This window comes from Rutidosis leptorrhynchoides, chromosome 2, assembly GCF_046630445.1.
Source record: "Rutidosis leptorrhynchoides isolate AG116_Rl617_1_P2 chromosome 2, CSIRO_AGI_Rlap_v1, whole genome shotgun sequence".
NCBI lineage: Eukaryota > Viridiplantae > Streptophyta > Magnoliopsida > Asterales > Asteraceae > Rutidosis > Rutidosis leptorrhynchoides.
The window spans coordinates 642,273,458-642,287,049 of NC_092334.1; the positions used below are offsets into that span (position 1 = coordinate 642,273,458).

At 33.8% G+C, this 13,592-nt stretch overlaps 1 protein-coding gene across 1 annotated transcript; it reads left to right on the plus strand.

Annotated features, from left to right (window-relative positions):
* Positions 1 to 1,071: 1,071 nt before the first annotated feature.
* Positions 1,072 to 4,673, plus strand: LOC139893726 (uncharacterized). The gene is made up of 10 exons (XM_071876901.1): positions 1,072 to 1,151; positions 1,243 to 1,393; positions 1,740 to 1,800; positions 1,905 to 2,037; positions 2,764 to 2,887; positions 3,555 to 3,611; positions 3,687 to 3,783; positions 3,871 to 4,078; positions 4,379 to 4,439; positions 4,546 to 4,673. The coding sequence occupies exons 1-10, from the start codon at positions 1,072 to 1,074 to the stop codon at positions 4,609 to 4,611; spliced, it is 1,038 nt and encodes a 345-aa protein (XP_071733002.1). The 3' UTR covers positions 4,612 to 4,673.
* The last annotated feature ends 8,919 nt before the right edge of the window (positions 4,674 to 13,592 follow it).

Here is a 13,592-nt window from a genome sequence, read left to right on the forward strand (position 1 = left end):
GACATGAAGAATAATCACTCATCTGATTATTTTTTAAAATTTTAAAATAGTGATTTGATTTTTTATATATTTTGTTTGAAAGGGAGGACCCCATTTGTCTCAACCACCCAATAATATTTTACTCCCTCCACTCCAGATTATTTGTCCACGAACAAAAAATACGTAGTTAAAAAAATTTCATTGTCATACTGTACCTTTTGTCACTTGTACAGTCACTGTTGCAAAACACCCCGTCTCGAGCCGTCTCGACGCCCGTCTCGACGGTTTGGTGACTAGTCCGTCCCGTCTCGTAGAAAACCGTCTAATATGACAGTCAACGATCAAAATTCGGGTTAAAGTTGAAAAAAATTGAGTCAAAGTCGGTCAACATTCAGAAAAGGGAGAAAATCGATAAAATCGGTAAAATATATCGTATTTTAGTTTGAATTTTTTGTATTAAATTAACGATGATAGCAATTATCGGTATAAATTAATTAATTAAAGTTTTTAGCTTTAAAATATGTATACATATAAGCATTTTTATACTTATATATTTAAAAGTCAACTTTGGTCAACGTCCGTCTCGACCCCCGTCTCGACCCCGTCTCGAACGTCTCGACCTTTTTAGGACCCGACCGTCTCGACCCCGTCTCACGTATTTTGCAACCTTCATTACTCCATTTTTTGTGATTTTGTTTCACTGTGCATAAAGTATGAGCATAAATGAACTTAGCCTTATTATTTATATCTGTTTATAGAATTGAACAATTAATTTTAAACAGTTCAAAGAAGACTAATGGACAATTAACCTTGACGAATGGAGTAATTGTATACAATATCTAATAGTTGGAGCATTTTTTGATCGCCACGTCTAGGCCATCAGATTGTAAAGGGCAGTCATGTTATTAAAATAATGTTTAATACTTTCCATCAAAACGTTTCCTCGTCGAAACTTGAGGATTCCAGTTTACCTCGTTATAATCTTAATATCATAACAAAAATTTTAAAGCATAAAGTATAATAATAATAATATTCCCTAGCCATAATTTTCATATAAAATTGGCCAAATTCAGCGCCACTTCTGCCCACTTTATGTCTCTGACTTGTTTTCGTATCCACTCAATTCCAAATTTCATTTCTCATCGTTTCACTCCTTTTTACTTCAATTCCAGGTTAATATTTACTCTTTATTTATTTAAGCTCTCTATGACAATGTATATGCATATATATCTATATCTATAATAAAGTTATCACCTTTGTTAGGGTCTCGAGCAGTTGCAGTGGGATAAACATAAGTAAAGCTGAGATGAATACACTGGTTAATGGTCGTTCTACTAAAATTATTGTCAATGATCCCATTTTGCTTGACCAAAAAAAAGCTGATATTAGGCTTGCTGGTCCCTCTAAGTTACAGGTTTTTATTTTTCCCTAATATTATTTACATTTTTTTCTTCCAAAAAAGTACTCCTTCGTCGCACTTAAGTGTGCACATTTGACTTTCAATTTTTTTTTATTTTTTATTTTTTAAAACTTTGACTGCTTTTAAAACTCAATCCATTCATATATTTTTAATAAAATATTATATAACACATAAAGATAAAGATATTTGCGGTGAAAGTTGATAAAAAGACTTTGAAAGTCAAATATGGACACTTATAATGGTACAAAAATATATATTTTTATAACTATGTTTTTTGTTGTCCAAATATAACAAAATTCATACTATTGGAAAAATGTTGGTAATTTTTCTGCTATTGTAGGTGATTGCAGATTTTGATGGTACATTGACAAAGTTTTGGGTTGATGGATGCCGAGGACAATGTATGTTTATGTTTTCGGTTTAATTGAATTTTGGATTTGAATATTAATCTTGAATTATTGTGTGTTTGAATTGCAATTAAAGTGTTGTTTAAATGCTGTTGTAGCTAGTCATGCTCTTCTGCAACAGGAGAACCCTGAATTCAATGTCAAGAGAGATGAGTTATTTAACCATTATCATCCTATTGAATACGACCCGAAAATCCGAATTGATGAAAAAACAAAGCTAATGGAAGAGTGGTATGTTGATCATCTAAATATACAAATGCTTATATATCATATACATTAGACCACTCGGTCACTCCCTATCTTGACTAAAAAAACCTCTTAACTGCCATATCAGCACCAAAACACTATAACTAACCTCAAGGTTACGGATATTGCTACTTAGTAGTACTCGGTCGGAACTTTTGAGAGAGTAATAGGCAACTCGGGGAGTAATTGGATTGGACTTTTTATACAATTAAATAATGAATTTCAAAATTATGTACAAATATATAAGAAATCCATAAACATATATATAAACGTTAACATAGTTGTTTAGAAACATAAACATAATCTTCATATGTTTAAGAACTCCAAAATTCTAACCTACTATTAAAATGTTGAGAAATATTAACTTTGACTGCTTTTGTCCGTCTAAATTTGATTTTGGCCAACTAAATCTAAGTTTGAACCATTGACCGATGTTGACCCATTAATTACTCGGATTTGGAAAATCCAATCAGACTAAAGCATAAAGCATAAACAAATTAAAGTGTCTTTGTCCTCGTGTATCCAGTTACATATCCATAGCTAAGCTATTGCTTAATGGTGCCTATGGTGCCATAGCCATGTTGAGCTATGGTAAGCTCTATGGGGAGCCCATAGGCACGGGTCTTAGTACTTTTAGATAGTTTTAAATTTTTTTTTTATTAAATTTACTATTTTGTTATTTCTATTATTTTTTGTTGTTGACAATTGTAGGTGGGGTAAGACCCATGGCCTTCTAATTGAGGGAGGTCTTACTTATGATGATATAAAAAATTCTGTAGCCAATGCTTTGATTGCTTTCAGAGATGGCGTAGTTGAGCTTTTTGAGGTTTTAGAGGCAAGTTCTTACTATTTTCCTATCTCTTCTTAGTATCATTTAAAGGTGTTATAGAGAGTGTGCTTGACATTGCTTTTTCAAAAGGATCATCTAATTATTACATGTTCAAGTTACTTGTAGACTTGTAGTTAGTTGTAAGAAAACTCATCTTCAGATTAATCTTGATGTTAAGTTGGATAATCACAATCATCTAAGCACTTGACAGCCGATTAAACCAACTGATAGCCTAGTGGTTGGGACCATGATATCTCCACAAGAGGTCTAAGGGTCAAACCTTACTAGTAGAGTAGCAACATATCTTGGGGTCACTAGGAAAAAGGGTCTAAAATGTCACGGGATAACCTTGTGATGTACATCCGAGTACAAAAGTACTCCCTAGTGGTTGGGGAGACCTGATATGCTCACAAGAGGTCTCATGTTCAAACCTCATCACTAGCTGGAATAGCGAAATATCTTGGGGTGGACATGAAAAATGGTCGAAAACCGTCACGGGTTAACCCGGTCGTGTAAATCCAAGTAAAAAAGTACTCATCCCTGGGTAGCCTGAACACGAAAAACCTTATTTGTTTATTACTCGACACCCAATTAGCTTTACAGAAGATGATCTGATTCTGTTTGTTTCGTATTGGCATATTGCATTATATTTAATTTTTTTTAATATCTCCAGGAAAGAGATATCCCAGTTCTTATATTTTCTGCAGGCCTAGCTGATATTATCGAGGAGGTAAGTCAAACCATGTATAACTAAAGCTATCAATTTCAGGCAAGTTTTAAATATCACTTTGCAATTTATAACCAGGTTTTGCGTCAGAAACTCCATAGAACATTCAAAAATGTAAAGATTGTATCAAACCGGATGAAATTTGACCAGAATGGTAACCTTGTATCTTTTACAGGTAATCTCATTATTTTTTTATCCCATGAAATCTTTGAAAGGCTATAATCATCTTTATTAGTAGTAAGTTTGACATCTGTACATACAGGTAAGCTGATTCATAGTTTAAACAAGAACGAGCATGCTCTTGATATGGCTGCATCATTGCATGATCATTTGGGTGAAGTCGATGAACAAATGATCGACAGTGCATCTGTGAAAAAGCGAACTAATGTGTTGCTTCTTGGTGATCACATGGGTGACTTGAGAATGTCTGATGGTCTAAAATACGAAACTCGTATCTCTGTCGGATTTTTGTAAGTCATAAACCTCGAAAGGATCTTGCTAACAACAACCCTTAGGGCTATTATAAACACGCTTTAAACAGTTGTACACTCATGTAACTACCACCACCAAATTAATAAGTAACTGCTATGTACAGCTGTTTAAAGCGTGTTAACGAAAGCCCTAAGGGCTGTCGTTAACTAAATCCACCTTTAAATTGCACGTTTGCCCACATTCGTGGGTTTGAGTATTGTTGCTATGTATTTATGTTGTTGTTGTACATTTATGTGTAAATAATTGATAATTGATTGTATTATCATACGGTTTTGTAGGAATTACAAAATTGAGAACTCTCTTGATACCTACCGAAAAGGCTTTGACATTGTTTATTTAGTGAGTGAATATATTACTTGAACAATTTGGTAATCATATTTAGTCACATTATCAAATCTCATGAATCTGTTTCTCATAAAAATAAAAAAAATGACGATTTTTGCAGGATGATGCACCGATGACAGGGGTTGTAAAGCTAGTATCTGAGCTTTTTCCTCCTGCAAGTGACTAAATTTTAGGATGGATGTATGCCTTTTTACCCATTTCTTGTACAATATAATAAAAGAATAAGGTTCTCGATTTCATTACCGAAACCGTCTGGGTCCCTTGATGAATGTCTTTGTTGCCATCATTAAAGAGAAATCCCTTTTTAGATTAGCAGTAATCTGTTGTTGTTGAATAAATGGTTTATTAAACAATAATAATGCTATAGATCCAAAGGGGCAGGATCAATGAGGAAGTAACCAATCGGGGGGAAGCGGGGGGAAGCAAAAAAAAAAAAAAATTCGTTTTTTTTTATTTTTTTTTTCCGGCATCATGATCACACGAAAATATGAACATTTAGAAGAGACACCTCGTGATGAATGTTATTATTTAGGCGGAAAAACGATCGACAAAAATAACATTCAATATAATATTGTTCATGAAGAATATGAACGTTTTTTTCCCATGTTTTGTGAAGTAAAATTTAGCCCGGTTTAGGGTTTAGGGTTTAGGGTTTACGGTTTAGGGTTTGGTGTTTTGGGTTTATGGATTGTTCGTGAAGAATATGAACGTTTTTTTCCCATGTTTTGTGAAGTAAAATTTAGCCCGATTTAGAGTTTAGGGTTTAGGGTTTAGGGTTTAGGGTTTGGTGTTTTGGGTTTATTCCATAAACCCAAAACACCAAACTCTAAACCGTAAACCCTAAACCCTAAACCCTAAACCCTAAACCCTAAACCCTAAACTCTAAACCGTTCGTGTTAAAAACTCAATTTAAATCCTAAATCTAAACCCTAAATCTAAACCCTAAACCCTAAATTTCTAAACCCTAATATCTAAACCCTATAAACCCTAATATCTAAACCCTAATATCTAAACCCCAATAGCTAAAACCTCAAAATACGCTCGAAAAACACGATAATTGTTATATATTACTTCTTCGAGCGTTTTTCAGCCAAAATAAAAACATTTATCAAAAAGTGTCTCTACTAAATGTTCATATTTTCATCTCATCTATAATGTTCGTGAACAAAGTTTTTTCAAAAAACGAAAAAAAAAGTTTTTGCTTCCCCCCGCTTCCCCCCGAATGGTTACTTCCCTCTTGATCCTACCACTACTACCACTAGACCCACATTATATAAGTTAAGGAATGGATAGAAGGTACGGTTGGTTTCCAGCTATTTTAAATATGTGCTTTTAGACAACTCCTTGCCATGGCTAAATTTGTTTCTTAACTAGAAAAAAATTCGAGTGCGCGTTGCTGCGGTTGGATATATGTTGTTTGGTACCTAATATATCTAATAGGTTGAGTTGTTTGTTGTACGTGTATGTATATATATGAAATACAGCTCGAAATGTTTATTGTTTTTTTTAACGATGTTCGTTTCGCGCGTAGTTAGTTCCGTTGTGTTCATTAGATTTTTTCGAGTTGAACGATGATTTCGGTAAAATTTAACTCGCACCGAGCGATATGAAATATAGCCCGAAATATTTATTTTTTTTAATGATCCCCGTTTCGCGCGTAGTTAGTCCCGTTGTGTTCGTGAGTTTTTTTCGAGCTGAACGGTGGTCTCGAAAAAATTTAACTCGAACCGAGCGAGAAGATAGGGCCCGTTAAAAATTTGGGTGGAATTAGTTTCTTTTATTTTAATAAAATTAGATATTTACGCTTTATACGTCTGAAAAAGTGTAAACTCGGGGGGTCGTTGTGTAAATCAAGACGAAGTTGAGAGACCGATTATAATGTGAACGCAAACTCAAAACGACAATCCGATATAACTGAAACGACGGAGTTTGCCATGTGTTTTTTTAATAAAATTAGATATTTACGCTTTATACCCCTGAAAAAGGTGTAAACTCGAGGGGTCGTTGTGTAAATCAAGACGAAGTTGAGGGACCAATTGTAATGTGAACGCAAACTCAAAACGACAATCCGATATAAGTGAAACGACGGAGTGTGCCATGTGTTTTGGTATGTAGGGGTAATAATTGTCACTTCAGTACCAATATACTACGTACTATAACTAACATATAACTATAACTATACATTATATGTCATAAGACTTGTGACAATACTCGTATAAATAATAGAGCGTAATGTATAAAAAAATATAAAGCGTATGAATCTCACATTTTTCTCACTTTCGTCATACACATGGTGAACCCGATCGTGGCAAAGCCATAGGCACTAAAGTCTCTGCCTATGACACCATGACCATTAGGACAACTCTTAAGACGAGCCCAGTGGCGAATCTAGGATGAAAATTCAATGGGGTCCTAAAATTTTTTTTAAGGCTAATTATATTTGAAAGGTACTTTAGTGGTTGTTTACCTTCAAAAAAGGTATAAATTTTAAAAATATATGGGGTCCTATATTTAAATTTAGTGGTGTCCTATACAATTTAAAGTATACATTGTATAAAAAAATTTCCTACTAGTGGGGTCATAGGACCCCACCCCCTAAGGTGTAGATTCGCCTCTGGACGAGCCCTTACGAGACGTCAAAACCCAATAAGCCCGTGAGGTGGTACATCTGACGAAAATGACACCTTCTACGGGGCGTTATTTTCAGGAGTTTTGCGAGGCGTCAGACATTTGGCTAACCGGCATATATGATGAATTGATGGTGACATGACATGGTTTGATCGGAACAAAAATGGATGTTACTAGTGGTGATTTTTTTAAAACCTTTTTCATCTATAAATACAACTTCAATTTAAACATTTTTTCAACAAAAATACACATTTATACACCAACTTATATATTCTTATTTTTCGCCTAATATAAATGGAATCATATGACATTCTTTTTGTTCGGATTCTGAAGATGAAGAAATTATCTAACTTGTGCATTTGTACGCGATATGACAAACGGGTTAATATCCAACATTCTTATCATAACTAAAATCATAATACTGTTATAATTCAGTAGGCTTATAACTACCTTTAGTGGTTTGATTCTTGATGTTATAATTCAGTAGGCTTATAACTACCTTTAGTGGTTTGATTCTTGATTTAGAATACTAATAATGAAGTGTAAGAACAAAGATGATAATGGAGAGAAAGAAAGAAACACTTTGTAAGTGTGAGAAATGGTGCAAGTTTAATGCTTGCATTCATGAGTATTTATAGCCTAAAATCTCAATATAAAAATACATACTTTGTGTACCAAAATTGACTATATGTATACACCAAAATTGACTATCCATATCTATATTATTATTATTATTATAACACTCCCCCTTGGATAGCAATTTTATTTTGTTGAAGATCAACTATAAATTACTGCCTCGTTAAAAACCTTGCTAAAGAAAACCCAGTGGGAAAAAAACTTTAGCTAAGGGAAAAAGAGTGCAGCATGGAGTTGACTCCCCCTCAAGTAGACATCGCTTCAGCTGTTACATCATTTGAACATGTCTCATGCCAATGTTATGAACGTGTGTTCTGAAAATAGCAGTTGGAAGTGCTTTCGTGAAAAGATCAGCAGAGTTTTTGCTAGATTGCACATATCTCATTTCAATCTGGTTGTCCTTAATGAGATTTTGAGTGTATGAGAAGAATCTAGGTGGTATGTGTTTTGTTCGGTCACTTTTGATATACCCTTCTTTCATCTGTGCTATGCAAGCTGCATTATCTTCATAGATAGTTGTTGGACTTTTATCGCGTTCTAGTCCACAAGAATCAGTAATGAGTTGTGTCATTGATCTCAACCAAAAACATTCTCGAGTAGCTTCATGTAATGCAATCACTTCGGCATGATTTGACGATGTAGCAACAAGTGTTTGTTTTTGAGAACGCCATGATATTGCAGTACCTCCATTTAGGAATACATATCCAGTTTGAGATTTAGCTTTATGTGGATCAGATAAATAACCTGCATCTGCATAACCAACCAAATCTTGTTTTGATTCGTTAGAATAAAATAATCCTAAATCAGTAGTTCCTCGAAGGTATCGAAATATGTGTTTGATCCCATTCCAGTGTCTTTTGGTAGGAGCAGAGCTGAACCTTGCCAACAAATTAACTGCAAAAGAAATGTCAGGTCTTGTACAATTTGTAAGATACATAAGAGCTCCAATTGCACTAAGATATGGTACTTCTGGTCCAAGAATGTCTTCTTGATCTTCACATGGACGAAATGGATCAGCTTCAACATTGAGTGATCTAACAACCATAGGAGTACTTAATGGTTTTACCTTGTCCATATTGAAACGTTTCAAAATCTTTTCAGTATATGTTGTTTGATGTACAAGTAAACCATTAGGCATATGCTCAATTTGTAAACCAAGGCAATACTTGGTTTTTCCGAGATCTTTCATTTCAAATTCTTTCTTTAGAAGTTGAATGGCTTCATGGATCTCTTTATTTGTACCTATGATGTTAAGATCATCAACATAAACAGCTATGATCACATATCCGGATGTTGTTTTCTTAATGAAAACACAAGGGCAAGTAAGATTATTTGTATACCCTTTGCTTATCAAGTAATCACTTAATCGGTTATACCACATACGTCCCGATTGTTTTAACCCATATAAAGATCTTTGTAATTTAATCGAATACATTTCTTTGGGTTTTGCATTTGATGCTTCTGGTACCTTAAATCCTTCAGGTATCTTCATATATATATCACTATCAAGTGATCCATATAGATAAGCAGTCACAACATCCATGAGATGCATTTCTAAATTTTTAGAAACTGCCAGACTGATTAAGTACCTAAAAGTAATTGCATCCATAACAGGAGAATAAGTTTCTTCATAATCAATTCCCGGTCTTTGAGAAAAACCTTGAGCTACAAGTCTAGCTTTATACCTTGTAACTTCATTTTTCTCATTTCTTTTTCGGACAAAAATCCATCTGTATCCTACAGGTTTCACATCTTTAGGAGTGAGAATGATGGATCCGAAAACTTTTCTTTTATTGAGTGATTCTAATTCAGCTCGTATTGCTTCTTTCCATTGAGCCCAATCATGTCTATTTTGACATTCAACCATAGATGTTGGTTCTGGATCATCATCATTATTCATGATGTCATATGCAACATTAAATGAAAATTTCTCATCAAGATTTTTCATTTCATTTCGGTTCCATAATATTTTTGAATATGCATAATTGATTGCAATTTCTGTATTGACATCATCAATCTCCTCTGCAGTAGGAGTACTGATTTGTGGTTCTTCTTGAACACTTTCTTTTACTTCATTATCAGCTGATTTTCTTTTTCGAGGATTTTTATCCTTTGAACCGATTGGTCTTCCACGTTTCTGACGTGGCAAAGATTCATGAGTGACGTTATTGCCAGCTTTTGGAATTTCAATTCGAGCTGGAGTATTTACTGCTGGTATATATGATTTTGTCACCGTTTTTGTATCTGTAAATGCATCAGGCAATTGATTTGCAAGTTCTTGTATATGCATTATCTTTTGAACTTCTGTCTCGCATTCTTTTGTGCGAGGATCAAGATACTTTAATTGAGGTTCACACCATGAAACATCATTTTCTTTATTTTTCATTTCTCCCCCTAATCTAGGGAACAATGTTTCATTAAAATGACAATCAGCAAAACGTGCTGTAAAAACGTCACCTGTCATAGGTTCAATATACCTTAATATTGAAGATGTTTCATATCCAACATATATTCCCAACCTCCTTTGAGGACCCATTTTTGTACGTTGTGGTGTCGCAATTGGAACATACACTGCACAACCAAATGTTCTAAGATGGGAAATATTTGGCTCTTGACCAAAAGCAAGTTGTAGGGGGGAATATTTATGACTTGCACTTGGTCTGATGCGAATCAATGCAGCAGCATGTAAAATTGCATGACCCCATATAGATACAGGGAGTTTTGTTCTCATTATCAATGGTCTAGCGATTAACTGTAAACGTTTAATCAATGACTCGGCTAAACCATTTTGTGTATGCACATGAGCAACAGAATGTTCAACAACAATTCCTATAGACATGCAATAGTCATTAAATGCTTGAGATGTAAATTCACCAGCATTATCAAGTCTCACCCTTTTAATGGTGTAATCAGGAAAATGAGCTCTCAATTTAATAATTTGGGCAAGAAATTTTGCAAATGCCACATTACGGCTTGATAACAGACAAACATGAGACCATCTGCTAGATGCGTCTATTAGAACCATGAAATATCTAAATGGTCCACATGGTGGATGAATTGGTCCACATATATCACCTTGAATTCTTTCAAGAAACATTGGTGATTCTTTCTCAACCTTAAGTGGTGAGGGTCTAGTTATCAATTTTCCAAGAGAGCAAGATGTACATGGAACCATTGTATCATGATGGATTTTTCTATCCTTTAGTGGATGTCCATGAGTACATTCAATAATCCTTTTCATCATTGTTGATCCTGGATGGCCTAATCTGTTATGCCATAAACTGAATACACCAGGATCAATATATTTTTCGTTAACTACCATATGTATTTCTGGTACATTTATATGTGTATAATGTAATCCAGAACTAAGTCTTGGCAGTTTTTCAACCACATGACTCTTGTCAGTGATACTTAAATATTTCTCATTTTCTGTTGTCACTGACTGATAATCATACCCGTTAAGGTATATGTCGGAGAAACTCAATAAATTTCTGCTTGACTTGGGAGAAAATAAGGCATCATTTATTAAAAATTTTGTACCATTTGGTAGTATGAAATTTGCCTTTCCTATCCCTTTTATCAAGTTAGCAGGTCCTGATATTGTATGTATAGTTCCTTCCGTTGGTTTTAGATCAATAAAATATTTCTCAGATTTAAGTATAGTGTGTGTAGTTCCACTGTCTGCTATACAGAGATCTCCACCACTTGATTGATGTTGTATTCCAGCAAAATTCATATTGAACTTCATATATAAGAAATAAATAGTGAGTACATTAATATTACACAATATTTTAAACGCAAATAGATAGTACTGAAACATTTAGCAAACATAATGACAAAGACAGACGATATTAAATCGTTTATTTTTCAAAAAACACACAACTTAAACATTCAAGAAATCTTCATATAAATCAGATGGTTTCTCAGTGACTGTTGGATCAATATTATCCACAAAATTTACTTCCTTTTCTTTACCTTTCAGCGAATCCTGATACATCTTAACAAGATGTTTAGATGTTCGGCAAGTATTAGCCCAGTGGCCCATTCTACCACATCTGTAGCAAGATTCTTCAGAATTTTTAGAAGAATTTTCTTCAACATCTTGTTTAATGGGCTTGTTTTGTGGTTGATATTTATATTTTCGTGGATTACTATTTCTTTGACCACCACGGCCACGACCACGACCACGTCCACGCCCATTACCATTACCATAAGGATGGTTTCTACCATAGTTATGGCTTTTGGCATGATGATGGTGATGGTTATTATAACCACGACCTTGCCCGCGTCCTTGTCCCTGTTTATAATTATTTGCAGTATTTGCTTCAGGGATTGCAAGTGTACCAGTAGGACGGGATTGCTGATTTTTCATTAATAGCTCATCATTTTGCTCTGCAACTAAGAGATATGAATTAAGTTCAGGATATGTTTTGAACTTTAGCATTCTCAAATTTCTTTGCACTGTGATGTTTGCAGCATTCATTGTGGAGAAAGTTTTCTCCATCATGTCTGCATCACTAATTTCATGTCCACAGAATTTAAGTTGTGAACATGTATTATACAGAGCTGAGCTGTATTCATTTACTTTCTTAAAGTCTTGGAACCTTAATGTTCTCCATTGTTCCATTGCAGCTGGAAGTAAAATTTCTCTTTGATTATTGAATCTGCTTTTGAGACCTTCCCATAAAACATGGGGATCTTCTACAGTCACATAATTATTTTGTAAGCATTCATCAATATGTTGATGAATAAAGCAACATGCCGTAGCTTGTTCTTTTTCAGAACAAGTGTTGTTTTCATTTATGGTTTCAAGAATGCCCATTGATTTAAGATGCATTTTTACTTTTATAACCCATGGCATGTAGTTGTTTCCAGTTGATTCTAAAGGAGTAAATTTAAGCTTTTCCAGATTCGACATTTTCTATTATCAAAAATTAAAACAAACATCATGATAAATTAGAGTCAATTTATATTCATAAGTATATAAACATTAAACATAAATTTAATATAACATAAATGATAAGTAGGTGACAGTGTCGACCATGTGTAAGTAATCATAAATAAATGTTATATAACAAAAATATAAATATTAGTAAACATAAATGAAAATTTGGCGACAGTGTCGACCATATATTTTTTCAGGTGGTATAACCGACCTATATCATTCTGGTGGTATAACCGACCATATATCATTTTGGTGGTATAACCGACCATATATCATTTTGGTGGTATAACCGACCATATATCATTTTGGTGGCAGAGCCAACCATATTTAGTATTAAGATTATCGTGCTGATAACGTGTTATAATTCAGTAGGCTTATAACTACCTTTAGTGGTTTGATTCTTGATGTTATAATTCAGTAGGCTTATAACTACCTTTAGTGGTTTGATTCTTGATTTAGAATACTAATAATGAAGTGTAAGAACAAAGATGATAATGGAGAGAAAGAAAGAAACACTTTGTAAGTGTGAGAAATGGTGCAAGTTTAATGCTTGCATTCATGAGTATTTATAGCCTAAAATCTCAATATAAAAATACATACTTTGTGTACCAAAATTGACTATATGTATACACCAAAATTGACTATCCATATCTATATTATTATTATTATTATAACAAATACTTAATTTTATTCGCTGATTTATCAAACACAAACGGACAACACTAGTCTTTCTTATCTATAATTAGAAAACTTTTATGGCATCATTAGATTATAAAAATTCGTACATGTCAAAATCTCAACCCTCGGATGTGTTTCTTTAATTTAATCTTATCCATTTAAATACCAAATCACGTCATTTAGATTTTTAATCGACAGTTACGTAACATAATTACCCTCTTACCCAAAACGGTTTCAGAAATAAAAAAACCTCTCCCTAC